The sequence below is a fragment of the Watersipora subatra genome, chromosome 4 (assembly GCF_963576615.1).
Source record: "Watersipora subatra chromosome 4, tzWatSuba1.1, whole genome shotgun sequence".
Taxonomy (NCBI): Eukaryota; Metazoa; Bryozoa; class Gymnolaemata; order Cheilostomatida; family Watersiporidae; genus Watersipora; species Watersipora subatra.
This window is the reverse complement of record NC_088711.1, coordinates 41,352,669-41,380,376: the sequence shown is the minus strand read 5'-3', so window position 1 is coordinate 41,380,376 and position 27,708 is coordinate 41,352,669. Positions and strand designations below refer to the sequence as shown.

The window sequence follows — 27,708 nt, the reverse complement described above, 5'->3', positions numbered from 1 at the left end:
TTCTGCAGCTTTTTTGGCCATTGTGTGATTTGAGCATCATAGCGAAAAGAGGAAGGTTTTTATACATCACTAAGCCGCTAGAACAGGAGATAGCAGCTTAAATATTTATGCCTTTAGTTAACAGTTCACTATTTTTTCCATTCTTTTTGATACGTTGCTGCAAAAAATCATTTACCACTTTTGTTACTTTGTTTCAAGTTTTTGCGGAACAATGTTCGTTGTATTTGCAAGATGTTTCTTACCATAGACATGTCAACATCTTTACAGCATTTTGTAGGTGAGTATGGGGCGGTCAGTGTATGAGGCGGGCCGGCCTGGTCGCAAACATACCATCATGTCTCCAGAAGACCGAGAAAAAGGCAAGCCTACTGTCTGGGATGAAATCGAAATTAAAGGTATGGTGTGGAGAGGTCAGAAATTGTCTTTATTTTATAAGATGGTTTTGTACATAATTCACTTATCTGGCACACAGTGGATGACTTTAAATGTGGGAAAATGTTGTTTATCACAATTTATTTTTTCCACATGTTATCTAACCTTGGTGGTTTTAAAAGGAGCTGAACTCTTAGCTGAAACCAAAGGGTTTTAATCAGACAGTCCAACCTCTCTTACGATTGCCTCACCATGCAGATTTTTAACACATGATGTAAAAATTGAGGAAATACTCGACTTTGCATCCAAAGAGATTTCCAACAGGATTGTAAAAACATATGTAGTATTGAACTGTAAATGCGATCAATTGTCTCTATTACACTTGCTAACTCATGACAGAGAAATATTTACAGATTTGTTATACACCCATCAAAACAAGATTGTTTGTCAAGAAACACGGATTTTTGCCAAATTAGGAAAAAGTAAACAATTGTGATTTTATCATGATAAAATCATGTAAATCATTGAAGTTTTTGTGCCAACTCTGATTTCCAATATATTTTCCAATATTCAACTATAGATGTTCCATAAGAAGTTTTATTTTTCTTAAATGAAGTTGAAAAGGTTGGTTAAAATTTGAAATGAAATGCAAAAAATTTAAAGAGTATAAAATATATGTAAGCCAAGTTATTTTTTGTGTGGCCTAGTTGAAACTAAATTATAAATAATAAGACAATAAATAAACTAAGCTAGTTTAAACATTGCCTAGTGTAAGTAAGTTAAGAGTAAGTCATGCTGAATATATCTGCCACTGCTTCTCCTTCTGCACAACTCGCCATCTGCATCATCAAACCTGCCCTTCCATTTACCTATCACTAAGGTAAAGTAACAGTAAAGACCTCTTTATTGACCTCTATAATGATGAAGTTATTTTTTGAAATTTCTTTTATTTATTCCATTGACTTATTTTATCGTTAAGTGTAAATAAATACCTGCAGTATTTTAGAACTTTCGGTAGATTTATGGTTAGTGGAACAAATTAAATGAGTTACAGTGTATACTTATGAGAATATTTGTTTTAACATATGACTGTTTCAACATACACAGCAGGTCTAATAATTAAGTAAATTCACATGGGTTATGTTTATGTTATCAGTTTATTCTGCACGAGTCTATCACTACCTCATCCTTCTACACTTAATTCATGTTTCTAAAGTGAACAATAAAGTTTTTTGATACTCATTAATTTAGTTTTTTTAATTTAGTTTTGTTCTATTTTATGATGCCTTTATTTTACTTGCGCCATGTGCATTTGGCTGTTGTATTCATTAAGGAGTTATCCCTATGCATTCTGGTTGTGGAACGAATTAAATGAATTTTAGTGTAATCATATAGAAAAATCTGCTCCAACATCTAATACCTTTAACATACAAAACAATTATTAGATTAGAAAAAAGTATTAGATCGAGTCGTCGAGGTTTGATTGTGACTATCCTGCTAATTGAGTTGTCGATTTGCTGGATTTTATTAATTTTATGGTTAACTTTTGTCACTCTACTCAAAAGTACCATGATATGCAGCATCTACCCTGTAACACTGTAACAGGCAATGTGAAGAACCTGAGTCCGACCCTGTTTGACTACACACACTTGAGAGTGCTGTACATGAATGACAACCAGCTGCAGCGGATACCAAGTGAAATAGCTAAACTCCAGAAACTCCAGGTCTTAGATCTTAGCAATAACAGGTGAGTGACAACGAGGAATGGTGCTTAGCCAGTTAGTCAGCGGCGTCTTAAAAAAGGTCAATGAAACCTCGGCATCAAAAGGGTCAACAGGTTGTAACATCGTGTGTAGCAAATATACTGCTGTTGTTAATAGTTACCAACTGTCAATAGGTAACCGAGAAGTGAGAACCATTCGGAGTAATTGTGATTTTTCTCATCCCAGAAGCTCCGCTACGCATCACAAATCTATATATATATTTCTCAAAGTTGGTCGTCGTATGTGTATTCGTAGGTTTGATTGTCCGGCTATAGATCTTAAAATCTTGGAAGAAAGATTCCCTACCGAACAAGATTTGATCACTGACCCTGCCATTCGCCAGTCTGGCGCCTTACCCACTAGACTACAAAAATCGAATTGCTAGTTTGCCAATATAAGTCATTATATGAGAGCAAATACCTAACTGCTTTGCATACGACGCGGGTCATAGCATAGCGTCACGAGAAGCTGTTCGCTCACATTATTAAACTGGCTAATAGCGAGCAACTCTCGCTACTTCTCATTGTTTATAAGACAAAACACTTTTTTCATGATATGTAGTTTGAAAGTTAGAATGGCAAATGTTGTTATATGTTAAATACAAATCAATTTTTTGTCCAAAGACTTTTCTATTACCCGGACAACGCCGGGTAGCACAGCTAGTCTTAATATATATACACGTATATGTCAAATGATCTTTGACTAAAATTTTATTGTGGCATCTACTAGGTCGTTTTGTGCTTGGCACTCGCCAGGCTATGAGTCACAGCCTGGCGAGTGCCAAGCCCGAAACAATGTTGTAGCTGCCGCAAGCAAATTTTAGTCAAAATCGTGTAATTTTAATATACTCAACTCACAGAGTTTAGAGGTCTCTTTTTCAACTTAATTTATTCAAAACGATAAATACATGTATATACTTAGTGGTATATACATACGCTATATACAAATGTATATAACGTATGTATATAACGTATGTATATACGTATATATATATATGCATATATATACTTAGCTAAAAGTCACTACAAATCTGTTTTGCGCAACTGTGCTCTTCAGGTGACAAATGGCAACAGATTTGTAGCGGCTTTTAGCTAAGTATTTTTTCTCCGTATCCATATTATTATTATTTTATTCCGCAAACTTTTCCGTGTAGAGTTCTCTTTATTTAGCATTTTAGTAATATTAACTGCGTATGTATACATTATATTATTATTTATATAAATTATTATATATACATAATAATGATAATAATAATCTGTAAATAACACCTAATATATTTATCAAGAATTGCTAATTGAGCATTACGAGTGAAACGAATATAATATTTTATCAGCTTGATGAACAGTGACATAGATGCATGTTTCAAGGTGTTCTGAACAAAAGTCTCTGCTACACGTTGATACAAGGTCTGATCCAAAAGTTCCCGGAATGCAGTTGTATACACTTGTATATTTGCACGATGGAAAAAACCATTGCAGAGTTTGCTGGGAAACACCTCCGGAGTGTTGTCACAAAATTTCAGGTTGCTATGACAACGCATTCTCATGTGAGCCGATGATATGTCCAGGTCTGTCAGGTGCTTCCGTCGATTTAAAAAAAATTCTCGTCATGTCTAATAAACCGGAACAGTGTATTTGTATTAAATTTTGTGTGAAATTAGGGAAAACAAGGCTATTATGACCTTCGAAATAAAGTTTTGATCATTCCTGAAAGCTTCCTTAAAATTGTTGCAAGCGTGCATCCTGAGCTCTTTTTGGTCATCAGTTAGCAAGCGTGGCACGAACTTTGCTGCGACTCATCTCACGTTTAAATTGTCAGTTAAAACTTTCTGAACGGTTCCAAAATCAATTCCAGTTTCTCCAGATCTCTATCTAATGGTTAAACATTGATCTGCCATGACTAGTGACCTCACACTGTCGATTTACGAGCAGGTTCTTGCCGACACTGGTCTGCCAGACCTTGCGTCACCTTCAGTGCTGTCTCTACCTTCACAAAAACGTTTGGACCACTCCAAAATTTGGGTTATCTTTAAAGCAGCATCTCCAAAAGCAATAGTAAACATTTCAACTGTCTGAGTACTTATTTTCCTAATTTCGCAAAATTTTATGCGAATATGCTGTTCTGGTTTATTAGACATGATGATAAATTTGTTAAGGAACCGACGGAAGCACCTGACAGACCTTGACATATCGTCGGCTCACATGAGAACGCCTTGTCATAGCAACCTGAAATTTTGTGACAACACTCCGGAGATGTTTCCCAGCAAATTCTGCAATGGGTTTTTCCATCGTGCAAATATACAAGTGTATACAACTCCATTCCGGGAACTTTTGGATCATACCTCGTATATGCTGACATAGAAAAGCCTTACATTTAACAGTAGGTAAGACCTCTGTTGCCTCGAGTTAAACTCAACATCTTCTGCATTTCAATTAAGATTATTTTTAATAATTTTATGTTAATAATTTACCAACACCACAATAATATAATGCCATATGGTTTCCGCTCACCTGTTAATACAAATTGTGAAAACGGCTAGCATAGTATGGTATTTGGAGTTGTCTTATCAACGTAAGCTAATTTCTGCGTAGCGTTTACCATATAATGGGAGGATCGCGGTGCTCCTGGAACAGCAATGTCAGAAAATGGAACATGCTAGCAGAATGCAGGTTGCAATAGTCGTTAAACCTAAATTTCACGCACCACAAAAATTAGAGCGGAAGCTCTTGAGGATATGTATGACCATTAACAAACTAACAACGCTTATGTAACAACAATATTGTGAAACACTGCATTTTAAGAGTGGTGTTATAAGACATTCCATGATGTTGTATAGCCGGTGGCTACATAATGAAATAATTTTTTTTGTTAAATCTTTTTATTGAGGTAAGTATGTAGAAATGTTTATTGAGGTAAGTATATAGGAATTTTTATTGAGGTAAGTATATACGACTGTTTATTGAGGTAAGTATAAACAAATTTTTATTGAAGTAAGTATATAGGAATGTTTATTGAGGTAAGTATATACGAATTGTTATTGAGGTAAGTATATGCGATTTTTTATTGAGGTAAGTATATGCAGATTTTTATTGAGGTAAGTATATAAGAATGTTTATTGAGGTAAGTATATAGGAATGTTTATTGAAGTAAATATATAGGAATGTTTATTGAAGTAAGTATATAGGAATGTTTATTGAAGTAAGTATATAGGAATGTTTATTGAAGTAAGTATATAGGAATGTTTATTGAGGTAAGTATATAGGAATGTTTATTGAGGTAAGTATATAGGAATGTTTATTGAGAAGTCTCACTTAGTGTTGTGTCATAAGCAATAAGCAAATCGGCTGTTGCCTTTGAACAATAGTCGCTGCCAGAATTTAATTGCTTTATCCTCACGTGCCCACTATCACTTGGCCTCATTTATTATATCCGACGGTCAATATATAAGAACAGGAAGTTTAAAGCAATTCATACAGACCTTCAATGAAAGGCCGAGCATAGAGCCAAGGCTAAGCATAGAGCCAAGGCTAAATAAACTTACATAAGTATCTTATTATAGAATGCACGATGAATACAATGTTTCCTTAGCAATGAATGTTTTCTTAAAATAGTCAACAGCTTTTATTATCAAACTATGATACTCATGTATTTGCTTTGGAATGGAGAACCTGAGTACACAAGGTGCAAACCTTCCATATGGCAGAGAGTACGTGTTAATTAGAATATTGGTTTAAATCACTGCTCAATAAAATGATTAACAATAGTAATAAAAATAACCTATTATAATTATTATTATAATTATTATTATAATTATTGATTCAATTAAAATATAAATGCGCGTGCGCGACGCTGTTGGTCGCTAAAGGCCATTTCCATGGCACAAAGATGGCGCATCAGACAGGTGCTTCGCTTCCAAACAGGGACACTCAATCACGACAGAATGAGAGCGACACGGTTGTTTCCACGATGGCATTGCAGTGCCACTTGGAGGCGTGTCGCTACTATATCGCTGCGTGGAAACGTAGTAATTATAGAATGCGTGCTGTACAGTGCATAAAATGTTTCCTTGGCATAGAATCTTGTTTTCTGAAACTACTCCTACTTGCTATGGAACATTTACTTGTAGTGGCTGATGTTCTCATCACAGCCGCCATGCTCATGTTATTTTGTCTGTCCTTTTGCGCATCATTAGCTTGCTTTCTCTTCATGGTATTATTTACTAAGATATGGTGGAATGCTTCTTCAAAACCTGTCTAGTAATAGGCATAGTTCATCATTTTGAGACCTAGTAATAGGCATAGTTCATCATTTTGAGACGCATGATTAGATAGACAGACAAACAATGTCAGAATCAAATATAAATCCTCCTTATAGATTAATCAACACTTTCCAAATTATTTCTCAATTTTTGCAAATTGCCGATGATTCATTGTTATATTGACGTATGGTCTCTTTACTGCAATTTTAGGACTATGGTGAGACAGTGATAATAATAATTTTAGCGAATGTTGGAGGATTAACACAGGCTTTTGTTTAAGATTGTTACTGCTTGTTAACAGGTTACGTGGACTTCCTGCAGAGCTAGGTGACATGCCCGAGCTGAGGGTGTTGAATATGGAGAGCAACCAACTACGTCAGCTGCCGTACGAGTTAGGCAAACTCTTTCAGCTCGAGGAGCTTGGTGAGCTTTATCTCTTTTGGTCTTATTTGTTATTTAGAGGTCTTTGTAAGTGATGATTGCCAACTTAGATACCGTCCTTGTCTCTAGTTTTTAGGCATGTCGTAAGCTCCCCTACATGATGCGTGATGTTGCAAGAGATATGAAAGAATTATGAAAATGAGGACAATAATAATCCTATCTCTTCTCGCCAAGTTCATATTTGAGTCAATTTATCTACAATGGGTACGATGGCGAAACAGTTCTTGTGACTGCTGGGATTCTAGACATAAAATATTTACTAATTTACCAATGAAGCGTCAGGTCAAGGTTACTCGTTTGATGTCAGCTTACCTTTGCCACATCAGTGTTTATCATAAACGCATTTATAGAACTTAGAATAGGAAATAAGTGGAATTGATATAACAGTGAAGTTTGTTGCCTCTTGAGAAAAAGATCTTAAGAAAACAGTCATACATTCACAATATCATCGTAATATGCCTGCAAGCGGTATTGTTATTAATAGATCTATACACAGTAGGGTTTAGTTGTAAGATAGTTCTACGGAGTTAGCAGGGTTTAGCTGTAAGATAGCTTTATGGATTTAGCAAGGTTTAGCTGTAAGATCGCTCTATGGAGTTAGCAGGGTTTAGCTGTAAGATAGCTTTATGGATTTAGCAGGGTTTAGCTGTAAGATAGCTCTCTGGAGTTATTTAGCTGTAATATAGCTCTATGAATTTAGCAGGGTTTAGCTGTAAGATAGCTCTATGCAGCTAGCAGGGTTTAGCTGTAAGATAGCTCCATGGAGTTAGCAGGGTTTAGCTGTAAGATAGCTTTATGGATTTAGCAGGGTTTAGCTGTAAGATAGCTCTACGGAGTTAGTAGGGTTTAGCTGTAAGATAGCTCTATGGATTTAGCAGGGTTTAGCTGTAAGATAGCTCTACGGAGTTAGCAGGGTTTAGCTGTAAGATAGCTTTATGGATTTAGCAGGGTTTAGCTGTAAGACAGCTCAATGGAGTTAGCAGGGTTTAGCTGTAAGATAGCTCTATGGATTTAGAAGGGTTTAGCTGTAAGATAGCTCAATGGAGTTAGCAGGGTTTAGCTGTAAGATAGCTCTATGGAGTTATCCAGGGAACCTGATATCATCAAACATCAACTTCAAAATTAAATTTATCATTGGATCCATACAATATACACTATACTATATTACTGATGTTTGCTTTGCATGTTGGCACAGATTTTTCTATAAGAATACACTACGACTCTTTTAATTCGTTTCATAACTAAAATATCTACGATTAATGATAACTCTTTAATAAATACAACAGCCAATTGTTATTGGTACTTGAGCAAATGCGTTGTAAAGCGAAACTACATCAAAAAACTAAATTAAATATGTAACAATCAACAGAAAAATCTTATTGCTGTATTAAAAACACCAATGGAAGTGTAGATGGAAGGTACAGGTGATGATAGACTGGCACCGAATAACCTGATACAGTCATAACCTATATTTGCATGATTTACTTTATTTTTAGACCTGTTGTGTATGTTGAAACAAACGTGTGCTGGATCAAGTATTCTCATTAGAATAAATTGTAACTCATTTAATTTGTTTCACTGACCTCAAATTTACTAAACGCTCCTAATGACCGCAGGTAATTGTCAACAAATAACTCAATCAATACTTGATTAATCAAAAGAGGTTTTGTATACTTTGCCGCAGAGATGGGTTAACAGATGATGAGTTGTGCAGAAGGAGAAATAGTGACAGATATATGCAGGTGTCTTATCAATAACTTACTTAAACTAGGCAATGATTAGACTCATTTGATTTATTTATATCCTTATTATTTATAACTTTTTCCCTTTTTGTCAATGTCTTTCCTTCTGCCTCTTCTTTTACTCTGCAAGCTGTGATACTTCAACAAACTTTTAGAAGTTTAAAATTTCTTTGGAGTTTGGTGTAATATTTATTAAAATTTTATGCCATCATGTGTAAACATATTTAGGTCAAAAGGTTAACTACATGTATATTCATCAGGCAAAAGGTCGTTCAGTTGGTTGACATATCCAGGTTATCCAGCTGGTTTGCGTAAAAGCGGATGTTCTTCTCATTGCGGAACTTGAGAAACCTTTCATCTTGATTCAGCTTTGCGCTTCCAACATTCCCAGGGTATTAATTTTACAAAGGGATGCAGGCAAATAAAACACTTTTTAAATCAGTGTATCAACACCGCATACAGCTGTGTGATTTATTAGAGCAAGGCTGCATGCAGTCTTCTCTTCTCTCTTTAGGCTGTGATCCCAACTTTCAAATGAAACTTGGACGCATTCGACTTGAAATTGTTCGATCTTTTTGGCAGTTTGGTCTTCCATCGACTAACAAAATTACTTGAAGTAGATACCAATCCTAACATCTTTTTGATTGATGAATTTTGATTCCAAATTTTGGATTTACAAAAATGTATTTGCCAAATCTGTGCACGTGAAACTATTGCACATTGCACATATTCCTTCGTGCGCATCGCACATACTCCTTACATCGTCCTCGTGCACATTGCACGAGAGAGACGTCAAATTATTTTTTCAGTTGTTTTCTAGGCTAGTATGAACTTGGTTAAAGCAAGCCATGTTTTTATGCTGCTTTAGGCATCCTTGCAAAGGAACCTTGGTAGGTGTCTCCGTCAATATCAGGTGACTGTATAGCCGTAAAATCAAGGACCATGAAGAATTGTGCACCCCTGGCATGCATTCTTTGCTTCAATACATTTTCTAGAATTCTCTAAAAATTCTAGCATTCTCTAAAAATTCTAGATTGTTTAGTCATTAGAATTTGTCAGTAGAATCTGGACAGTTTAGATTTTAAACCTTTTAAAAGGTTAAATGAAATTATTTAATTTATATTAAATTTTTAGTATGTATAACAATCGCATAACATCGCTTCGAGCATTTAAAAGCTATTTACTTCCTTTCTGTTAGCCTGGCGAGATGACTAGGATGTCATGAAACTTGTGTGAGGATCCTGAAGTATGAAATATTTTTAATGTAACATCCTAATGATATGTATTTAAAACTACAAATACATTTTGAAGGGGTCAGCTATCTATTTGTCAATAAATAACTTTATTTGTTAACATATGAAATTCGCTTCTCTTGGAATTATCTTTTAATCTAACTTATGTGCATTAGTAATTAGTAATTTTCAACCAAATGACGTTTTTCGTTACACGCCAAAAAAAAGAGGAGACAAAAATCAGGAGTTATAGATTGAGTTGAAAAAAAGTGTTTTAAAAGTTAGTAATCTAATAGTATTGCAGAGGAGTTGGAATGGTGAATTGAAGGTTGTAGTAACAGAAAGTTTATAAGCTGAAACATACGTTAGTGGGTGTAGTATGTTAGTGTCAGGGAATAGAGAACGACGTTTGTCACGTGTGGATGGATATATATATAAATATTTTGGGCATATCTATATGGCTTATGATAACATAGATGTTTTACCTTATAAGTGACACAGTAAAAGTATTTGATGGTTCGCATTGAGTCTATCGGGTCCAGCATCAGCTTGCAGAATTTTATACAGGATTATGTGAATTAACTGGTTGTTCTCCAATGGGAGTTCAACATCTGCAGTTCTATTTTTATTAGAAAATCACATGCCTCGTCAGTGTGATGTTTTGCATTACTAGGTTTACACGGTCGGTTGATAGGGGCAATCAGAGTTCACAACTAGTAAAGTTCTGTCCAGCCATCAAGTGGTATATTACAAGATTTGATCCACTTTTATAACAGTTTGAAAGGGTTTGCATGGGGTTGGAGTTGCCCAGTGCCGATGAATTCGCACACTGCCGTTTCAACGATTCGGATTTGCATTAGCAAGATTCGTGATGTGCCTCAGTGAATGCCTTAGCACAACTTTGGTGAAGTGAAGTCGTGTCGAATGCGTTAGGATTTTACCGTTTCTATGATTCAGAGTGGAAGCAACTCCGAACCCATTCGAAGCATGGAAACTCAGTGAACGTTTAGCAACCCATAGGAATGCTGAGAGACATTTTTGTGTAAGTCATCACGGGTTGGTTTGCTTTAGCTTGTTTTTTTAATATTGCAGTAAAATAATAATAATAATAATATGTCCATTTTTACAGCTCAGTAGTAAAATTTTGGGCGTCTCACAATTCGAAGACTGGCGTATTTCCATGGTTAGTATTGAATACTTAGTACTGCACTCTTCGTTGTGAATCTCTATGTTTAAGTTGCACGAAATGCGTCTAGTTGTGTTTGTAAACTTAGCAATTCTATTCTTCAAAGTAAAGTAGGCTAAAAATTCTAAATTGCGCATCCGCTTACAAATTTATGAGGAAAAACATAGGCAATTACTGTCAAACAATTCAATAGTAGATTAACCAATGAAAATCTGTTTTCAGTAAAATTCTGTAAGGGATAATCAGCAAATGTTGGTGTGGTGATGGTCAATATACATACAGTTGGTGAATGTGATAGGATTTTTTGGAAAAATAGAAGGAATTCATGCCAAATTGTAGGTATTATTTAGGGGTGTCGGTTATTAAGGTTTTTATGAAGCTAGCAGTCAACTGAAGCTAAACCAAGGAGGGTAGAAATGAAGATTGTGTATATGAGAGGGACTCAACAGCTCTCTTTTAATCTATTTTAAATCTTTTAATTTTAATTTTTAATTTTAATCTTATCTTTTTATTTCTTCCCATTTTCTTTGAAACTATTAATATTTAACTATATTATTATCAGCCATTGTCTGTCCATCTGTCTGATATTTTTTTCACAATGCACAGAGAATAAAGATTGACACAATTATTCTGACGCTTCGGAAGTTGTTTTCCAATTGACTGATTATCACAACTAGTTAGAAAGTCATGGGTTTTTATTTTGTGGGTTCAAATCCCACGTCATTTCTTTAATTGCATGAATAGAATTTTGCGGTTGTATGAAAATTGACGTTTAAAACAGCTACTATGGTAACACAAAATAAAAGGCTTTGACGTCCATACTGTAATTTATCAATTGTGACAATTTAACATTGAATCAAACGTCACCTTTTATTAACGACAAATCTGTGAGTACTCTTAACCGAATCTCAAATGAAGCTGATTTCAAATAGAAGAACTTACAATGGAAATAGTAATCTGTCCTGTGAAGATCACTCATTTCAGCCAATTAAATTTATGTGAATTATTTCTCACTCAATTATAAAAAAATCATGTGATATAGTGCAATATCATGGTGTTGTTGAATATTGTTCATAAAATGTACCCTATTTAAAAAAAGATGATTTGACCAAGCTATGAGTTGGTTGATTGCTAAAGGCCATTCACTATCTCCCTGTTTTTTGCTTGATATGCAAGGTCACTATGCAAAACATCATTGGAACTGAATTTCGTCAGTTACTGAGATTTGCATAATTTATGTTTACCAAAAGAGGCCTTGTTGGGTGACATTCATAGTTCATCCTAAAATACATTAGTTTTATTAGCAGACGATTTGACATTGTAAATTGCCATCTACGCAGTTTGTCTTTTTTTATTTCTGTAATATATAAAAACAGTCAAATTAATAAACAGCATAAATGGATCAGCTCAGTGGCCCGTGTAATAATATAACTACATTTCTGCGTGATTCTGCGTTTGCAAAAATAATTTATTGCATTCAAGCGCATCCCAATCTTCATTTTAATTTTTTATAAATTAAGAAAAACTTGTTTGTACCTACTAGACCTTGACAAACATAGACCATGAATATTGGTTTTGAGCGCATTTTTGAAAGAGATTAGCTAGTGTGATTAGTGGAGTGTAGCATTATTTTTATAATCTGAAGACTACTCAAGAGAGTGGGAGAGAATAAACTGTGGATTAGGTCTTCGAAGATTATCAGGCAACGGCCATTTTAGCTTCTTGTCATAGTTTATCGAGTGAGAGCGTTTGTTTGTTTGTTTTATTTCATCAAAAAATATGAAAACAGAACAAAAAGAAAAAGAAAAGAAATAATGATGAGGCCCAAACTGCGCAGTAGCATTGCTAGTCAAGGCGCTGGGCCACAAGTTAACAGCAAGCAGCCAGAAACTATTTAGCCACCGCTCAACAGGTACAGCTTGAGGGCACGTCCAAAAGTGGTACATTAATGTTTTTAAATATACTTTTCATAACTGGAGCTTAGAGCTGGAGGCATCCTGTGTGGTACTTTGTAGAATATAGTTTTTCCTACAGCAAAAATGAAATCGATTTGAGCATATAAAATGGTTAGGTTAGACAAGTATCACTAAAACTAATACCCTTTGGTCAATGATCCCATGTCAGTGACACCAAATGTGCTTGACTAAAGGTCCTTACATTAGATTAATAAAAATCTAGCCATAGACTGACATTTTTTTGGCAAATTTGCAATGAAATTAGGAAATTGAGACTCAATTTCAAATTACAATTTTGTCGAGAAAATATCATCAACCCTGCTTCATTCGGACTTCACTTTCATCCAGACAACGTCTGGCGTTCAGACGATTGTCCGATACGGTCATGTCTGTCCAAAGAAAGGCAGCTTTGACTGAAGGTGACTGCCGCGATGGAGCACATGATCGACGCATGCGTGTGACTTTTCAACTAGAATGTTGTATAGTAATTTTCGTTTGTTATTACTGTTATTAATATTATATATATAGGTGACATTACGTTGCTGCGCCCAAGGGTTAATCTTATACTTGTACCCTATTGCTTGTATAACCATAATTTACTCTCTCACGTATCCAGCATATGTATATTGTGTTATATTGTAGCCTAGGTTTATATATGCTAGACGATAGAGGCTGTTTAATGTACATACTCTTTCAATGTACAGACATGGCCCAGTCTGTATTAGTAACAACCTTCTGTCAACTCTAGATAGCATTATTCTCCCTAGTTAGCTTGAGTTATGCTTCTAGTAATGAGAACAACCCAAAACTTTGAGATGCTAGCTTGATTAAGAACGGCAATTGAGAAGGAGTCATAAAATATTTAAAAACTATATTAGTTCATCAAACAAAGGTTGTCTATACTATTCATAGAAAAAGTCAGTCTTGAAAAATCAGCTGGTTGTGCCAATAAATCCTAGAGAGACAAAGTAATATGGCGGACATTAAGCATACGTACTGAAAAGGCATTTGCAGTAAACTGGTGTGATAAACTACAACGATAATGAAGTATAAGAAAATAAGGATTTCTGGAGTATATATTATTGACACATTCGTCGCCGTTGCAATTATCACCTTGCTCGTAAACTTATGGTGAGATGTCATGACATCCATAAAAAAGATTGACTTCGTGAAGTGTCATGAACCACCTAATAATTGTTGCGACTTTATATTTTATCACAATCGATCATATGTTGGTCACGTGAAGTGGTTAAATGCAACACATCTTACTCCCTCCAATATCTTTTAAACCTGTGTCAGAGCCGACAGCTACACGTGGGCTATTAAAAAGATGCTACTTGAATATGCCTTGATATACGCTGGTAGGAATTCTCAATTTAGCGTATCTCGTGACTAGGATTGCGTAAAAACTTCATTGTTACCAGGGTTACCGATAACTGTTTTTTGCTGGTTTATTTTCACTTAGTTTGACAAGGAAATGTAATACTGAGCTCTTGATGTAGCAACGGGCTTTCCGAGTTCTCCATCGATACCTCCTGCTTCACACAAGTGATTTATTCAATTAAGTATTGTGGATGATTGCGGCAGTAAAATGATAAGGAATTAAAGAGATACTGTCATTGCTACTACTCTTGAGAAATAATATACAGCTATATAGTTACAGCTAGATAGTTACAGCTATATAGCTATACAGCTATACAGCAATATGGTCCGCTCAGGTCTGTACCAACTAGAAGATTATGTCGATGATTAGGAAAAGCTTACAAAGCGTGGGCCACTTATAAATGAAGACCTCAATGGAAGAACGATCAATGTCACATTTTCTCAAAATACTAGGTTCAATTTCCATTAGATAGTTCTGACCACAAAGTGTAGTCTCTGTGACAAACTTTCAGCAAAAATGATTCAGGTCAAGGGATATCCCTACTTCAAATAAACTAGCTCTTTGCAAAACTGATCAATGAAAATGGCTATATCTCATGTTTGAACAAATGTGACATTGATCGTTCTTTTGTTGAGGTCTTCAAATTCAAAACGAACTCCATGAATTCTTATTAAAAAGACTAGGAAACACGAGCTGAGATATCTTGGCTTGTTCTTATCATAACCTAGCATTGTTATTGTATCCTTTCTTTCGGTCGCTGAAATTTTAGTTTTTTTATTATCTTTTGATTATTTTAATTTATGATTGAATGAAAGTGGTAGGCGATCATTCACAAAAATGCCATATATGCCAAAGAGCTATAGCATGCACCCCACTTCTTTTTCACTCGAAGCAGCCCACTAGCGATACATCTGTGCCGCCATTTGTATGATGGCCGGCTCAATCCCGAAATTTTTTTTCATATGGCATGATCAGTGGCTTGTGCTGACCAGGTCCATGAGCAGGCCTTATTGCAATGCTATAATCCCTCCAATTTCATTTGAGAAACAACCGCGGTATGTTGAAACATACCTCAGGTATGGAACCAAATATTTTGAGTTTTTTTATATGTTGAGAAATTTGTATGTTATGATAATTGTTAGCCAAGGTCTCCATTTCTCTAGCATTTCGTTGGATTTATACACAGTGGGAGTGTGATATACCGATTTAGAGAATATATATTGCACTGAAAGTTTTTACTGATGCAATGTGCGAGGTTTGTATTCTGAGAGTCTGGCCTAGACGCAGAGAGAGTTATTATGCCTAGACGCATACTAATGTTTTATAATATATACTACTTATAGTCCTTTCTATACATATATATATATGTGTATATATTTATGTATGTGAATATATATGTGTATATATATATAGGCCTATGTGTATATCTATGTGTATACATGTGTGTGTGTGTATATATGTGTATGCATTATGGATATATGTATATAAATTAATCAATCTAGTTCCTAAGAAAAGCTTAACTAAAATTAATAAAGCTAAATAAAATAGAAAACAATATCTGTATAACCATCTCAATGGGTCCATTAGGCAGAACAGCGTGTAATATCATCTTAGAGGATCCTACATTTTCAACTCGTCATTCTTGTAATTGCAGCATACTATTTTGTTTCTATTTTTAAAATGTCACTTGCAATCTCATAAACAGCTTTTCCGATGTGTTCTTGTTTCTTTGCATCAGCTGGAAACTGTCTATTATGCACAAAATATGCCAAATAATCGCTCTCAGAAAAGCCCAACAGTTCTGTAGCAATATGAAATTGTCTGCTGTGGTCTGTTGTTGACAACCTTTGCAAGTGCTTTTTGACAGCCGTAGTGCTCATAACTTGCTGCAAGTGCCTCTGCGAAATTGCATTAGTGGCTTCGTGGCAATGAGTTACTCATAATGGTATGGTTGCCTGTCATCGTTGACTGCACCTGACTGGATTAGTGGTCGACTATGGTCATCGACTCCACTCCCTAGCTCGTAAAGTGTGTTGAAAATCCGCTTTCAAAGCTTTGCCTCATTTCCTGGACTTAGTTGCCATTTGCAAAGATTAGAGGTTATAAAACGCAAGAGATCTAATCAGCTCATTATCAGTAGAGTATTATTAGGTAGTTTCCTTACGCTTTGGTCTTCTGGGTTTTCTAGATTATGTAATCCCCTCAGCAAATCTTGCTATAACAATTAGCAATAGTTAATTTTTAAATCATACGCAATCTTGAGTTAAGTGTTTCTACTCTGTGCCTGGTGAAACCGGCATGTAATAAAGATAAACTTTAATAAAATTTTAGTAAATTTTATCCAAAAATATTGGTATTTTCTATCATTTGCGATTGTTTTTGGATGCTTTTAGTAATCTGACTGCTAGGAAAGCGTGCAGATCAAGCGAAAGTGTGATTATGATATCTATAGTTGCAAAGAGACAGGCAGAATAGAGACGTGTAACGCTGCACCTTGAATACAATAGCCGATATCAACTATAGTAACTAGTGACGTCAATTTACATATTTTTTTCCAAGCGTTTTAACTGGGATCAGGTTTTTCGATTTTAATCTTGAAACATCCTGGCAGTCAAATCACCTCAAATATCAATAACAATATCAATATCAATTTTGATCTCTGTGGTATAGTTTTCCAATCTATGTATGGAACGTGAGATCCACCTATATCCACTAGATATAGCATTGAAAATTGCTTATATGAGCTCATGAAAAAGTAGTGAAGGTCGAAACAGAAATGTAAAAACAAAACATGCCTAAAATCTGACAGTTAATTGCAATTAAATTAAAAAATTGTATTTTCTCTAACCAAAAGTGTAAAGCTATATATATCTATATAGCTTAGTTATACTAGCAGATAATCTGCTATTAATGGTAGTTGATTATTTGCTAACCATGTTGCAATATAAGTTATGGCTTGAATAGGTAATATGACAGTTTTTCTTTATTGTTAGTTGTAAGCCCACATTACATCCAGTTTAAGCTGACGATAGACCTATAAATATTTTAAATGATTCATGCTAGGTCCAAGGTATATTTGAACAAGTTGAACAAAACAAAAGCTTAAACTATATTATTTTTATATATTTATATATATAAATATATTATTTTTCTGAAGCCTCCAAATGGGATTACAACAGTTCTCTAACTACGGACTAAAACTATGCCGGGATGTCTTTTTATAGTTTCTTTGTAGCCGAGGCTGTCTTGTTAGTAGTTAGGAGTTTATGGTTATTTTTAATCAATGTGGCAAAAAATTGTACACTTAGTAACAATTTGTCACATTGTGCTCGTAGCAAGTCGGTCAAGCTAGTCACAAAAGCGTTAGCAATGTACCTTGAATGATAGTGGAGTATAAACATTTTGCACAAATCATTACAGGGTGGACAACTTCACTTTAATTAGGAATAATTTTCTCGTGGAGTAATTTACACTTATCCAAGGTTTTTACTTACCCAAACAGTAGCGCAGGCCGATGACAAAAATAAATTATTGTCGTAATTTTGGTGCTGATTATCCGTTTGGCTCACAAAAAATGCTTTGTGCGATACGTGATTACCGCTGTTGTACTTTTCCTAGGATTTTGTAGAGCTTTGTTTAATATTTGTCGAATAAGATAAATCTTAATACGAATATAATTATGGATTAATAGTTATTGTGGTTGTTCCTTTACATTTTTTTTGTTCCTTTACCTCAAATAAAGGTGGACTGTAATCAGGTGATGCCATGAGACCACCAGTGTGGTAGTAGAGGTGCCAACAGAGATTACGGTTATGTACTCTGACTCAAGCTTGTCATACTTACATGTAAGTCGTTGTTCATCTGTATAAGGCGTATGATGAAGACAGAATTGCTTAAACAAAGCAAAGGTTTCTGGCTCTTATAAGGCCTACATGGACAGAGATAAATGTTAATCAGCCGTTAGACTATCTGATTTTGAAGCGAACTTGTTTATTTATGGTTTGAATATTTGTATATTTCTTGAATTTTATGCTTGTTAGTTTTTATCATTACTAGTACGCTTGGCAGTCTCGTGAAAAATCATAATGAGTAATCGTTATGCGCACAATTAAGTCTTCAAGTGAACAAGTGATGGAATGGTGTAGTGGTTGATGTGTTGGTTTTCTACTCCGAGTTTATGAGTTCAGTTCCTGGAGGAGGCAAGTTATTTTTCGGTCAAATGGACAGACACTATTCTTATTATAGTAAGAATTTTCTTCGCTTTCTATTAGTAAACTGCAATGCTTCGAGGAACTTTGAATGTGGTATGTTCGCACATAAGGTATCGAGCCGAGTATGGGCTCGAGCAAAATATATGTTGAGAAATTAATAAGCTAAGGCAATCGTAAGTTAAGGTTTGACTGTACATGTCTATCGACATTTCCTTAGTATGTCAATGTGCTTATTCAGAATGGGAGTATTGCTACCTCTCCTAATATACTAATTTGGTTATTTAGTGTTACATAGCTAAAATTTCAGGGTCGTGGTACTCACCACCCCTGATTATATCGTTATTGCCTCAGGCTTTATAGAGCAATGCTTCAACTAGTCGGCTTGGTACAGTTTATAGTGAAACATCATAAATACCCAGCAAGTAAAATGTATAATTTCTAATTCTTACCTGAACTAAAGATATGTAAGCAATGTTTTATTCTAGCCTATATAAACCTATTAACTATTGGTGTCAGCGGTGGGTATAAATGGAGTCAGTATCTCTTGAATGTAATATGGAGGAAAAAATGCTAAGAGAAGCAAATTCAAATTTCATTTTGGTTCAACTTTGACCATTATAAACCTGTTTTTGTTAAAAAATGTTAAATTCTATTGCCATATGCTCTTTCAAATAATAGCAATATACCGAAAAATCTCAGAAACCTTTCTCTCAGCTATCTTGTTATGGAAATTCACTCAAAACAGCTGGAAGATTGACAAGATTAAAACAATGGAAGCTATACATTCTATATTATATTTTTATTATATGTTTTGTCTCATGATCAATTTCTTTGAACGGCCTTGACCAGTGATAACAAAGTTCTTATCTATCTAAACAACATGAGATCTATTAAATATTTGGGAAACAAAGGTACCGTATATGAAATCTATTTTTTATATTTTCAATCAATACATCTGAAACTAAAAAGGTTGTTTATGCTGTAACTATGAATACGTATGAAACGACGAAAGGTTGTTTATGTTCATTGCGCCATCACATATTCCTTGCAAGTGGTTGTCCATGTAGTGATTATGTAGCTGCTTTATGCTCCACTAATGGAGTATGAAATCCTAGGAGCAAGGTAGGCTGCAGATTAACTTTTCCCAGTCTCTAGACCACCAGCTGTAGGTCACCACTAATAATCGATAATTAGGGATTAACCAACTCCTAACCTAGCTTTGTCTAATCCATTTTTAAAAATATGAAAATTAATACACTAATGCTATCTCTTATGCTATACTATTGATAGCTCCTTTGCTATACTAATGCTAGCTCCTTTGTTATATTATTGCTAGCTCCTTTGCTATGCTATTGCTAGCTCTTTTGCTATACTATTGCTAGCTTCTATGCTATACTATTGCTAACTTCTATGCTATACTATTGCTAACTTCTATGCTATACTATTGCTAGCTACAGTTAGCAAAATTGATATAGCTTACTAGCTACAGCAATTCATAAGTGACTTACAGCTCTCTTGAGTGAATTTCCAGTGAAAGATGGCTGGCTATAAGCTACTTTTTATGAGATTTCTTGGTGAACAGCTTTTATTTGACAAAGAATAAAGCAATAGAATTTTACATTTTTTAACAAAACCAGGTTTTTAAAAGTCAAAGTTAAGCCAAAATGAACTTTGAATTTGCTTCTATTAGCATGTTTTCCTTCATGTTACATTCAAGAGATGCTGATTCCATTTATACCCACCGCTGACATCAATAGTTAATAGGTTTATATAGGCTAGAATAAATCATTGCTTACATATCTTTAGTTCAGGTGAGGATTAGAAATTCTACATTTTACTGGCTGGGTATTTATCATGCTTCACTATAAACAGTAACAAGCCGACTAGTTGAAGCATTGCTCTATAAAGCATGAGGCCATAACGACATAACCAGGGGTGGTGAGTACCACGACCCTGAAATCTTGGCTATGTGACACTAAGAAACTCAAAATATAGAGGTGCCAATATTTTTAGTTTTTATTATAAGTTCTTCAGTTCAGGTATATCATTTGTACTTGGCAAAGATTCAAATAGCTGGGAAAAAGTGAATTTCTCTTGGCACACCTTGTTTACCTGCACATAGTTGCGTAAGTATCATAAAGGATATCAGATAGCATGGCAGACTGTTGTGTAAGTCCTTTTAGGTTGCTCAGACACCTCTGTTGGAATATATTATAAATAATCTTTTGGCATCATTCCACCTTTGTTGAAGCGAAACTAGTTTTGAGTGATTAGTGATTAAGCTGTCGCCGGGAGTGAGGAACAAAATCTACGAAAAGATTACTAATATTAACTAAACAACTAGTACAGATGTTTCCGTTGCTGTAGCTAAACGTACTTATACTCTTGAAGATGCACAAAATTGCAGTCGATGCGAAATATTGGTGCGAGACATGGTCTCCATCTTGGAGGACGGGCATGACAAAACATAATTGAGCTAATGTGAGTTTGCAATGAAGGTTTTACATTTTATTAGATTGAGCCTAACACATCTTTGCATGACTCACTCGTGTCACTGAATGATGGAACAGACAACTCCTGGCTTATGTGTACTACTGTGAGAATCATTCCAAGCCCCTGGCTTCTATTGTCTTTAGCAACCAGATTTTAGACTATGTGCTTATGTTGTACTACATTTGAAGGTATGGGAACAACTTGGCAGCAAACTCTGTAGCTAGTCAGTGACTGAAGCTTTGTGATCACGGAAGAAGACAGAATTCTCACTTTTTGTACTGTTTCGCCGATTATAAAGTTACAGTATACGCGTATTTTAACATGGCGGGCTGTTTTTGTTGTATGATAAGTATTCAAGGCGCTGATAGCTTTTGCTTAAATATTCTTTAAAAGCACCAAAAATCTTTTCATCTTATAATTCCTATCACAAATGATCTTAATAAGCAGTTTATGGCAGCAATATGTTGGCTAATGCCTGCTCGTGTCAAATTAGCTCCTTACAAGCTGGTGATGAGCCGTGGAATGGTTTGCAGTGCAAAATAAAGCTCTAGTCTCTTTAGAACTTGTGAATCCTCCGGTGTGTTAGTTCTCTTTGTTGCCTCTGCTATGACTGAGTTTGCACTGGGAATGGGCAGATCTATTACCGTCTCTCTAACTTATACATTCCCTAAATGTGACTATTATTATTCTAATGACACTTTGATCGGGTCTGGATCTTTGACCATGCCTTTTCCTTGCTGCGCAGGTTTCCTTGTGTCATCATCTTAAAAATTGTTTGATATTAGGATTAAAGTTGCCACGCTGAATCATCATGACATTAGAACATTGAATTTTTGTATGGAGTTGGATAGCAGCATTTTGGCAGAGGTCTATTCTTGCTGTAAAGATAAATAAATATTAACTTTATTCACACCGGTCCATGCCGTTCAAAGCAAGTTAGTCCATGAAATAAAAATAAAATAAAAAATATTGGGCATTAAGAGTCAATTAGTATAAAGGCCTGGCTACACATACCCACAGCTCATGTCTTTTGTTTCGCCAACCATTAGTTATGTCGGTGCGTCATTTTATAACGAACATGTTGATCTACATCGCCAGAGATAAAACTGACAAATCTGTGATTGCTCGAAATAGTTAATTATTACGATCTCGATTGATTTTTCTCATTTCTATCATATGCGAGTTGCATTCAAAATTAGCTTTTGAATAATGACAACGGGGCTTCACACAAATCTCTATTTATATGTGAACAAAGAAATCCTCACTTGTAGTATATATAGGGAATTCACCAGTATAAATTGAAACTGTTTATGAAATATTTCAGTTTTTTTTTGACAACGAAATATGCTAAAAAATTTTTCATCATTTTAAGAATAATAGTTTGATATTAAAATGAAAATTGCCATGTTAAATTATCATATATGAACATTAAATTGTTGCATGGGATCTGATAGCAGCAAAGTCAATGCATTTCAGCAGCGGTCTATTTTTACTGTAAATATTAGACATTCTTACTCAGCAAGCATTAGCAAGTCATAATAAAATGGTATTGCTATTTCTTATAATTTTACTGATTCTCATCAAAACTCCTTTTCATAACGATAATGATTAGAGATTGGCCTATGGATTTGGTCATAACTATTTTATAACTTTAAAAACAAAGATCTTCTATCTAAATAATTTGCATGAGAACCATGGTATTTCTGTGAGACCAAATGTATGTTTATTCTCATGCAGTTAGTCACTATGTCAACTTTGTTATGCACCACAATAGAATATTCGGTCAAAGCAAGCATAAACATGATTTGTCGAGGAAGTCATTAAACAGACCGAATCTTTTAGCTCGGTATTCTGGTACAAGCCCTTTGTGCGCAGTAGACAGTATGCACAACAACCTTCAACAGCTACAAGCTATTACAGGCTGAAGCATTTCATGTAGCAAAACATATATCCATTAAATGCTGCCTCGTGTAAGCTGAAATTGCTAGGTTTTGAATGGCTGACGCTGTTCCCAATAAGAGTCTGTTATTGGGTCATTTGAGGGTCGATGAGTATTGGAGTTGGCAGAGTTGGAAAGGGTGCTTGGGAAGGACCGACTAACATACCTTGAAACTCTGGTATGGAACAAACCACTATTAAATTATAAATGAATCGTGTGAATGACGCTGAAGATTAAGCCCTCCGAGTTGAGCAGCTTTAGCTTGTGTTTATAACGATAATGCAGCATTGTTAATTTCTTTTGGTGACTGCAAATCCTATCTTTCAATTGTGATTACGAACAAAAAGTGGCACATGTCAGTCAACTAAACTGCCTTACAATTTAAAACCTTGAAGACGCCTAGCCTTGTATATAATACATGTACAAGTAGGTCCCTGACCCTTGAGACGCCTAGCCTTGTATATAATACATGTACAAGCAGGTCCCTGACCCTTGAGACGCCTAGCCTTGTATATAATACATGTACAAGTAGGTCCCTGAACCTTGAGACGCCTAGCCTTGTATATAATACATGTACAAGTAGGTCCCTGACCCTTGAGACGCCTAGCCTTATATATAATACATGTACAAGTAGGTCCCTGAACCTTGAGACGCCTAGCCTTGTATATAATACATGTACAAGTAGGTCCCTGACCCTTGAGACGCCTAGCCTTGTATATAATACATGTACAAGTAGGTCCCTGAACCTTGAGACGCCTAGCCTTGTATATAATACATGTACAAGTAGGTCCCTGACCCTTGAGACGCCTAGCCTTGTATATAATACATGTACAAGTAGGTCCCTGAACCTTGAGACGCCTAGCCTTGTATATAATACATGTACAAGTAGGTCCCTGACCCTTGAGACGCCTAGCCTTGTATATAATACATGTACAAGTAGGTCCCTGAACCTTGAGACACCTAGCCTTGTATATAATACATGTACAAGTAGGTCCCTGACCCTTGAGACGCCTAGCCTTGTATATAATACATGTACAAGTAGGTCCCTGATCCTTGAGACGCCTAGCCTTGTATATAATACATGTACAAGTAGGTCCCTGACCCTTGACCCCTGACCCTTGACCCCTGGACCGTATTAACAACTTTCTACCGACTCTGACGGATGAAAGCCTGTAGAGTAGCACAATTCCTTCTGATCTGATTATCATGTAGAAGCTCAAAGCTTGTTCAAAATGGTTAAAGAAACAGAAATCAAATAGAGTGAATACTTCTTATTTAACACTCTCTTAAAAGTTTGATGTTTTAGAGGTAACTGAAGAAACAACGATTGCGATACACCGAAACTGATAAATGTTGTATGTCCTTTTATGAATAGGAAAAGAAATAGTTTGTGTCAAGGTCTTAATGCTGAGGAGAAGCCTTATAGCTTTTTCTTATTTTGACCCTTCATTACCAAGAACTTCAATCAGTGTGTCACTAGAAACTAGTGTTCTGTCAGCAGCCGTTTTTCATTTTTTTGCCGGTTTTAAAGAATTAGTAGATCAATCGAGTTGAAACTTCAAAATTATACTGAAAGTGTATCACGGACAAAGTGGCCAAAATTTCATAATCTCACCTCATCCAGAAATAAAAAGAAAAAGTGAAACTACCTAGCCAAGGATCTGGTTAGAAAAACATCTCGAATTATTTCGTACCCAAGCTTAACTCTTTCGCTACCGTAAGCCGATATATTGGCTTATTAATAAGGTTTCACTTTTCTTTTCATTACGAAGCCTTCACGTTAGCTAGACCAATCAAATTTTGTCTCCAAGGAAACAACCTTGTTGCCAATCACGTGCAAAATCGGAAATCTTTTTGCCAAGCATATCCATTTCAAATCATTTTTCAAAACGTGAAAACCAGATCGCTATCGTCATGGCAATAAGAAATTCACCGCGTTCATTCAATGCAAAGGAAGTGTCAGAAATTTTGCGAGAGTGGGATTCACTAAATAATTTTATACTTTTCTTGTAGAAAATTTTGTTTTGATTAAGATGCATTTTACAGTAAAAAAATATCTGCATTGATTCTCGAGATATTATGTAAATACTAGTGGTATAGCGCATTTCCAAAAATCTGTTTTAGTTACCTTGGTCAGAATAGCGATTTTAGCGCAGTAATGAAAGAGTTAAAAGTGGGAAAAAGCAATGGCCATTATAACTTTTTTCTCACGCAATACATTTATTCCGGGACATGTCAGATGGTTGTCCTTCCACGAGTGTCCCGTGTAATTATAGCTATAGAGTTGTGTGTGAGTCACCATTTATAGCCCAGATCACTCACACTTCATTACAAAATGTTAGATTTTATAGTGTGAAACTTTGTTATGTTTATTACTTACATGAAAACAAAAGTAATTATATTCTCACCTACATCTGCTGTTCACTTTATTTCTATGAAAACCTAAATAGTGTGATGGTTATTCTAGGGTGTAGAAGTAAAACGATTATCTCTTCTAAGCTCCGCACGAAGTTTCGTTTCCATAGCAACCAATATTTTCAATAAAATTAGTAAACAAAATCATTTTTCTAGCAGCGGTATATAATCCCACGGTGCTTACACGATTATGGCAATAGATGTTACTCTTTATAGCTCCGCTTTTCGTGTTTATTTTTTTTAAACGAGCTCTGATTCAGAGTTGCTACATCATGTTGCATAAGCCTGTAGGAATCAGAATATAGCAAGTATTGATTATACACCCTATTTGTCAAGCCTCCATATTTTTCTATATCCTTCAGACTGAGAAGTGCTTCGTTAAACGATTTTTAATGCAGCCTAGTTAATATAAATATATAGAATGTGATTTATATTGTTGTCTAGAGCTAAGTCTAAACACGTGCTCGCAGAGGAGCGAAGGAGTGTGGCTGTGTAAAAAAAGTAATACATTGCCTTATCTGATTATGGATTGACTATCTCTGACATTAATCGCTTAAAACAACCATTAATTTATATTAAAGCAGTCGACAGTGACGATTGCGAAATTAGTCGTGTATAGAGGCCCAATGGCACCGAGATAACACGACTAGTCGTTCTAGGCAAGCGTGGATTGACCCGAACTCTCCCTCTTCTACGGCCATTATATCAGTACAGTTATTAGATTGAGGCTGTAATTGATGATGTCATAATGGAAGATAAGAGACCCATTGAATCACATGTGTCCAGTACGAGGTACTACAGGTTGATTCAACCCGTCGTATGATTATACATCTGATACATCGACCTGTACAACCCGGCTCGGCACTCGGCACTCATTTGTTGAATCATCGCTCAATAACATCTACTCTTTCATGCAGTTGTCTATCCTCTAAATGTCTTTGGCCTGCGAATGTTAGAAAAGGTTGTACTTCCCTCTATTGTGCTCAGAGAGACCGAGATGCCGTTAGAAATTGAATGTAATTGGGTATGTTGAAAAGTTTTGGGATATAAAGAATATTTCAGACCCGTTTATTGTATCAAAGGACAAGTTGTCATATTATATAAGAACAGAAGATAATAACTAAAGGGGCATAAAGTATGATTGTATTCACAAGAGTATTCTAAAGCCGTGGTCACACGGGCACCGAACCGAACTAAATGACGCAAAACGACGTCGTTTTCAGCTCTAAAAAGTTCGGTTGAGGACATTTCTGGCCGAAACGAACTATTTCGGTACTGCTCGAAATTTCGTGCCGAACCCTTGCTCTTATTGGCTGGTTAAAATTCTAGAATTCTAGCGAGCACGCGTCACATTTCTTCTTACGTGCGTGTGAGTAAAGTTAAAAAAGAAATGGTACGATACTTTTATTTCGTTAAATAAACAACATGAAGCAATTTACGACAAGGTTCACCCGGACTTGTGATTGGGTTGCATAAATGTAAGATGTTGCACTTAAGTTTTGCATAAATGTAAGGGAATGGTTGTGATTTTCTTTCGTGTAGAATATAAGTAATGTGTCATATTCATCCTGATGAACTATCGTTGACTGATTTATTTATGTAAAACCACAGTACTATGATAAAGACTGTTTTTGTTTGTTATGTACTCAGCATAGAAAAATATTCATATGTTAATAAAAAAAAATATAATTATGTTGATGGGAAGGGTTAGCAAAATATTTGTATCGAGTGATTTATTTTGAGCAGCCGAACGATCTTCTGATAAATCTGCTGTGTAATTATAATTTATAATTGTTCCTCAAAGTTTTTTTGTTTACAATAGAAATATTTAACTCAAATACATAACAACTACTAATGAAACCGTGTCCTGTCTCTATACGTATGGTATCTAGGAAGCGAAGTTACTTCGGTGGCCGTGTGACATGTGCCACGAACCGAACCAGCCACCGAACCGATCCTACGTCGGTTCGGTGCTCGTGTGACCACGCCTTAAGGCTTCATAACTAAAACCGCTACCCTTCCTCCCTCTTGTAACCTTATATTCTTATTCTATGTTTTGGAGTTGTTCTTATAATTAACTCTGTGACTGCTGCACTATTTGTTATGCCAATTGATACAGCGCCTCATTTTTTTTCACTCAAAAACACCGCATTTTGTTTTGGCTCTTGCTCTGTTATTTCTTGGTCGTCTATCTAGCCCAAATGAGCAATATATCATGAGAACCCTTTCAACAATAGAATAAGACCAATAGTACCTGTCTTGGGTGACCTCATAGCTAACCAGATAATGTCAAATACAAAAAAGCCTGTTTTTTGAA

The 27,708-nt window shown here is 35.4% G+C and overlaps 1 protein-coding gene across 1 annotated transcript in view; it reads left to right on the top strand.

The window, feature by feature from the left end:
* The first annotated feature begins 277 nt into the window (after window positions 1–277).
* Window positions 278–27,708, top strand: part of LOC137393068 (CCR4-NOT transcription complex subunit 6-like) — a 54,765-nt gene continuing 27,334 nt past the window's right edge. The window contains exons 1-3 of the mRNA XM_068079465.1: window positions 278–395; window positions 1,978–2,119; window positions 6,695–6,816. Coding sequence (XP_067935566.1) covers window positions 284–395; window positions 1,978–2,119; window positions 6,695–6,816 — 376 coding nt within the window. The 5' untranslated portion in view covers window positions 278–283. The remainder of the gene's footprint in view (window positions 396–1,977; window positions 2,120–6,694; window positions 6,817–27,708) is intronic.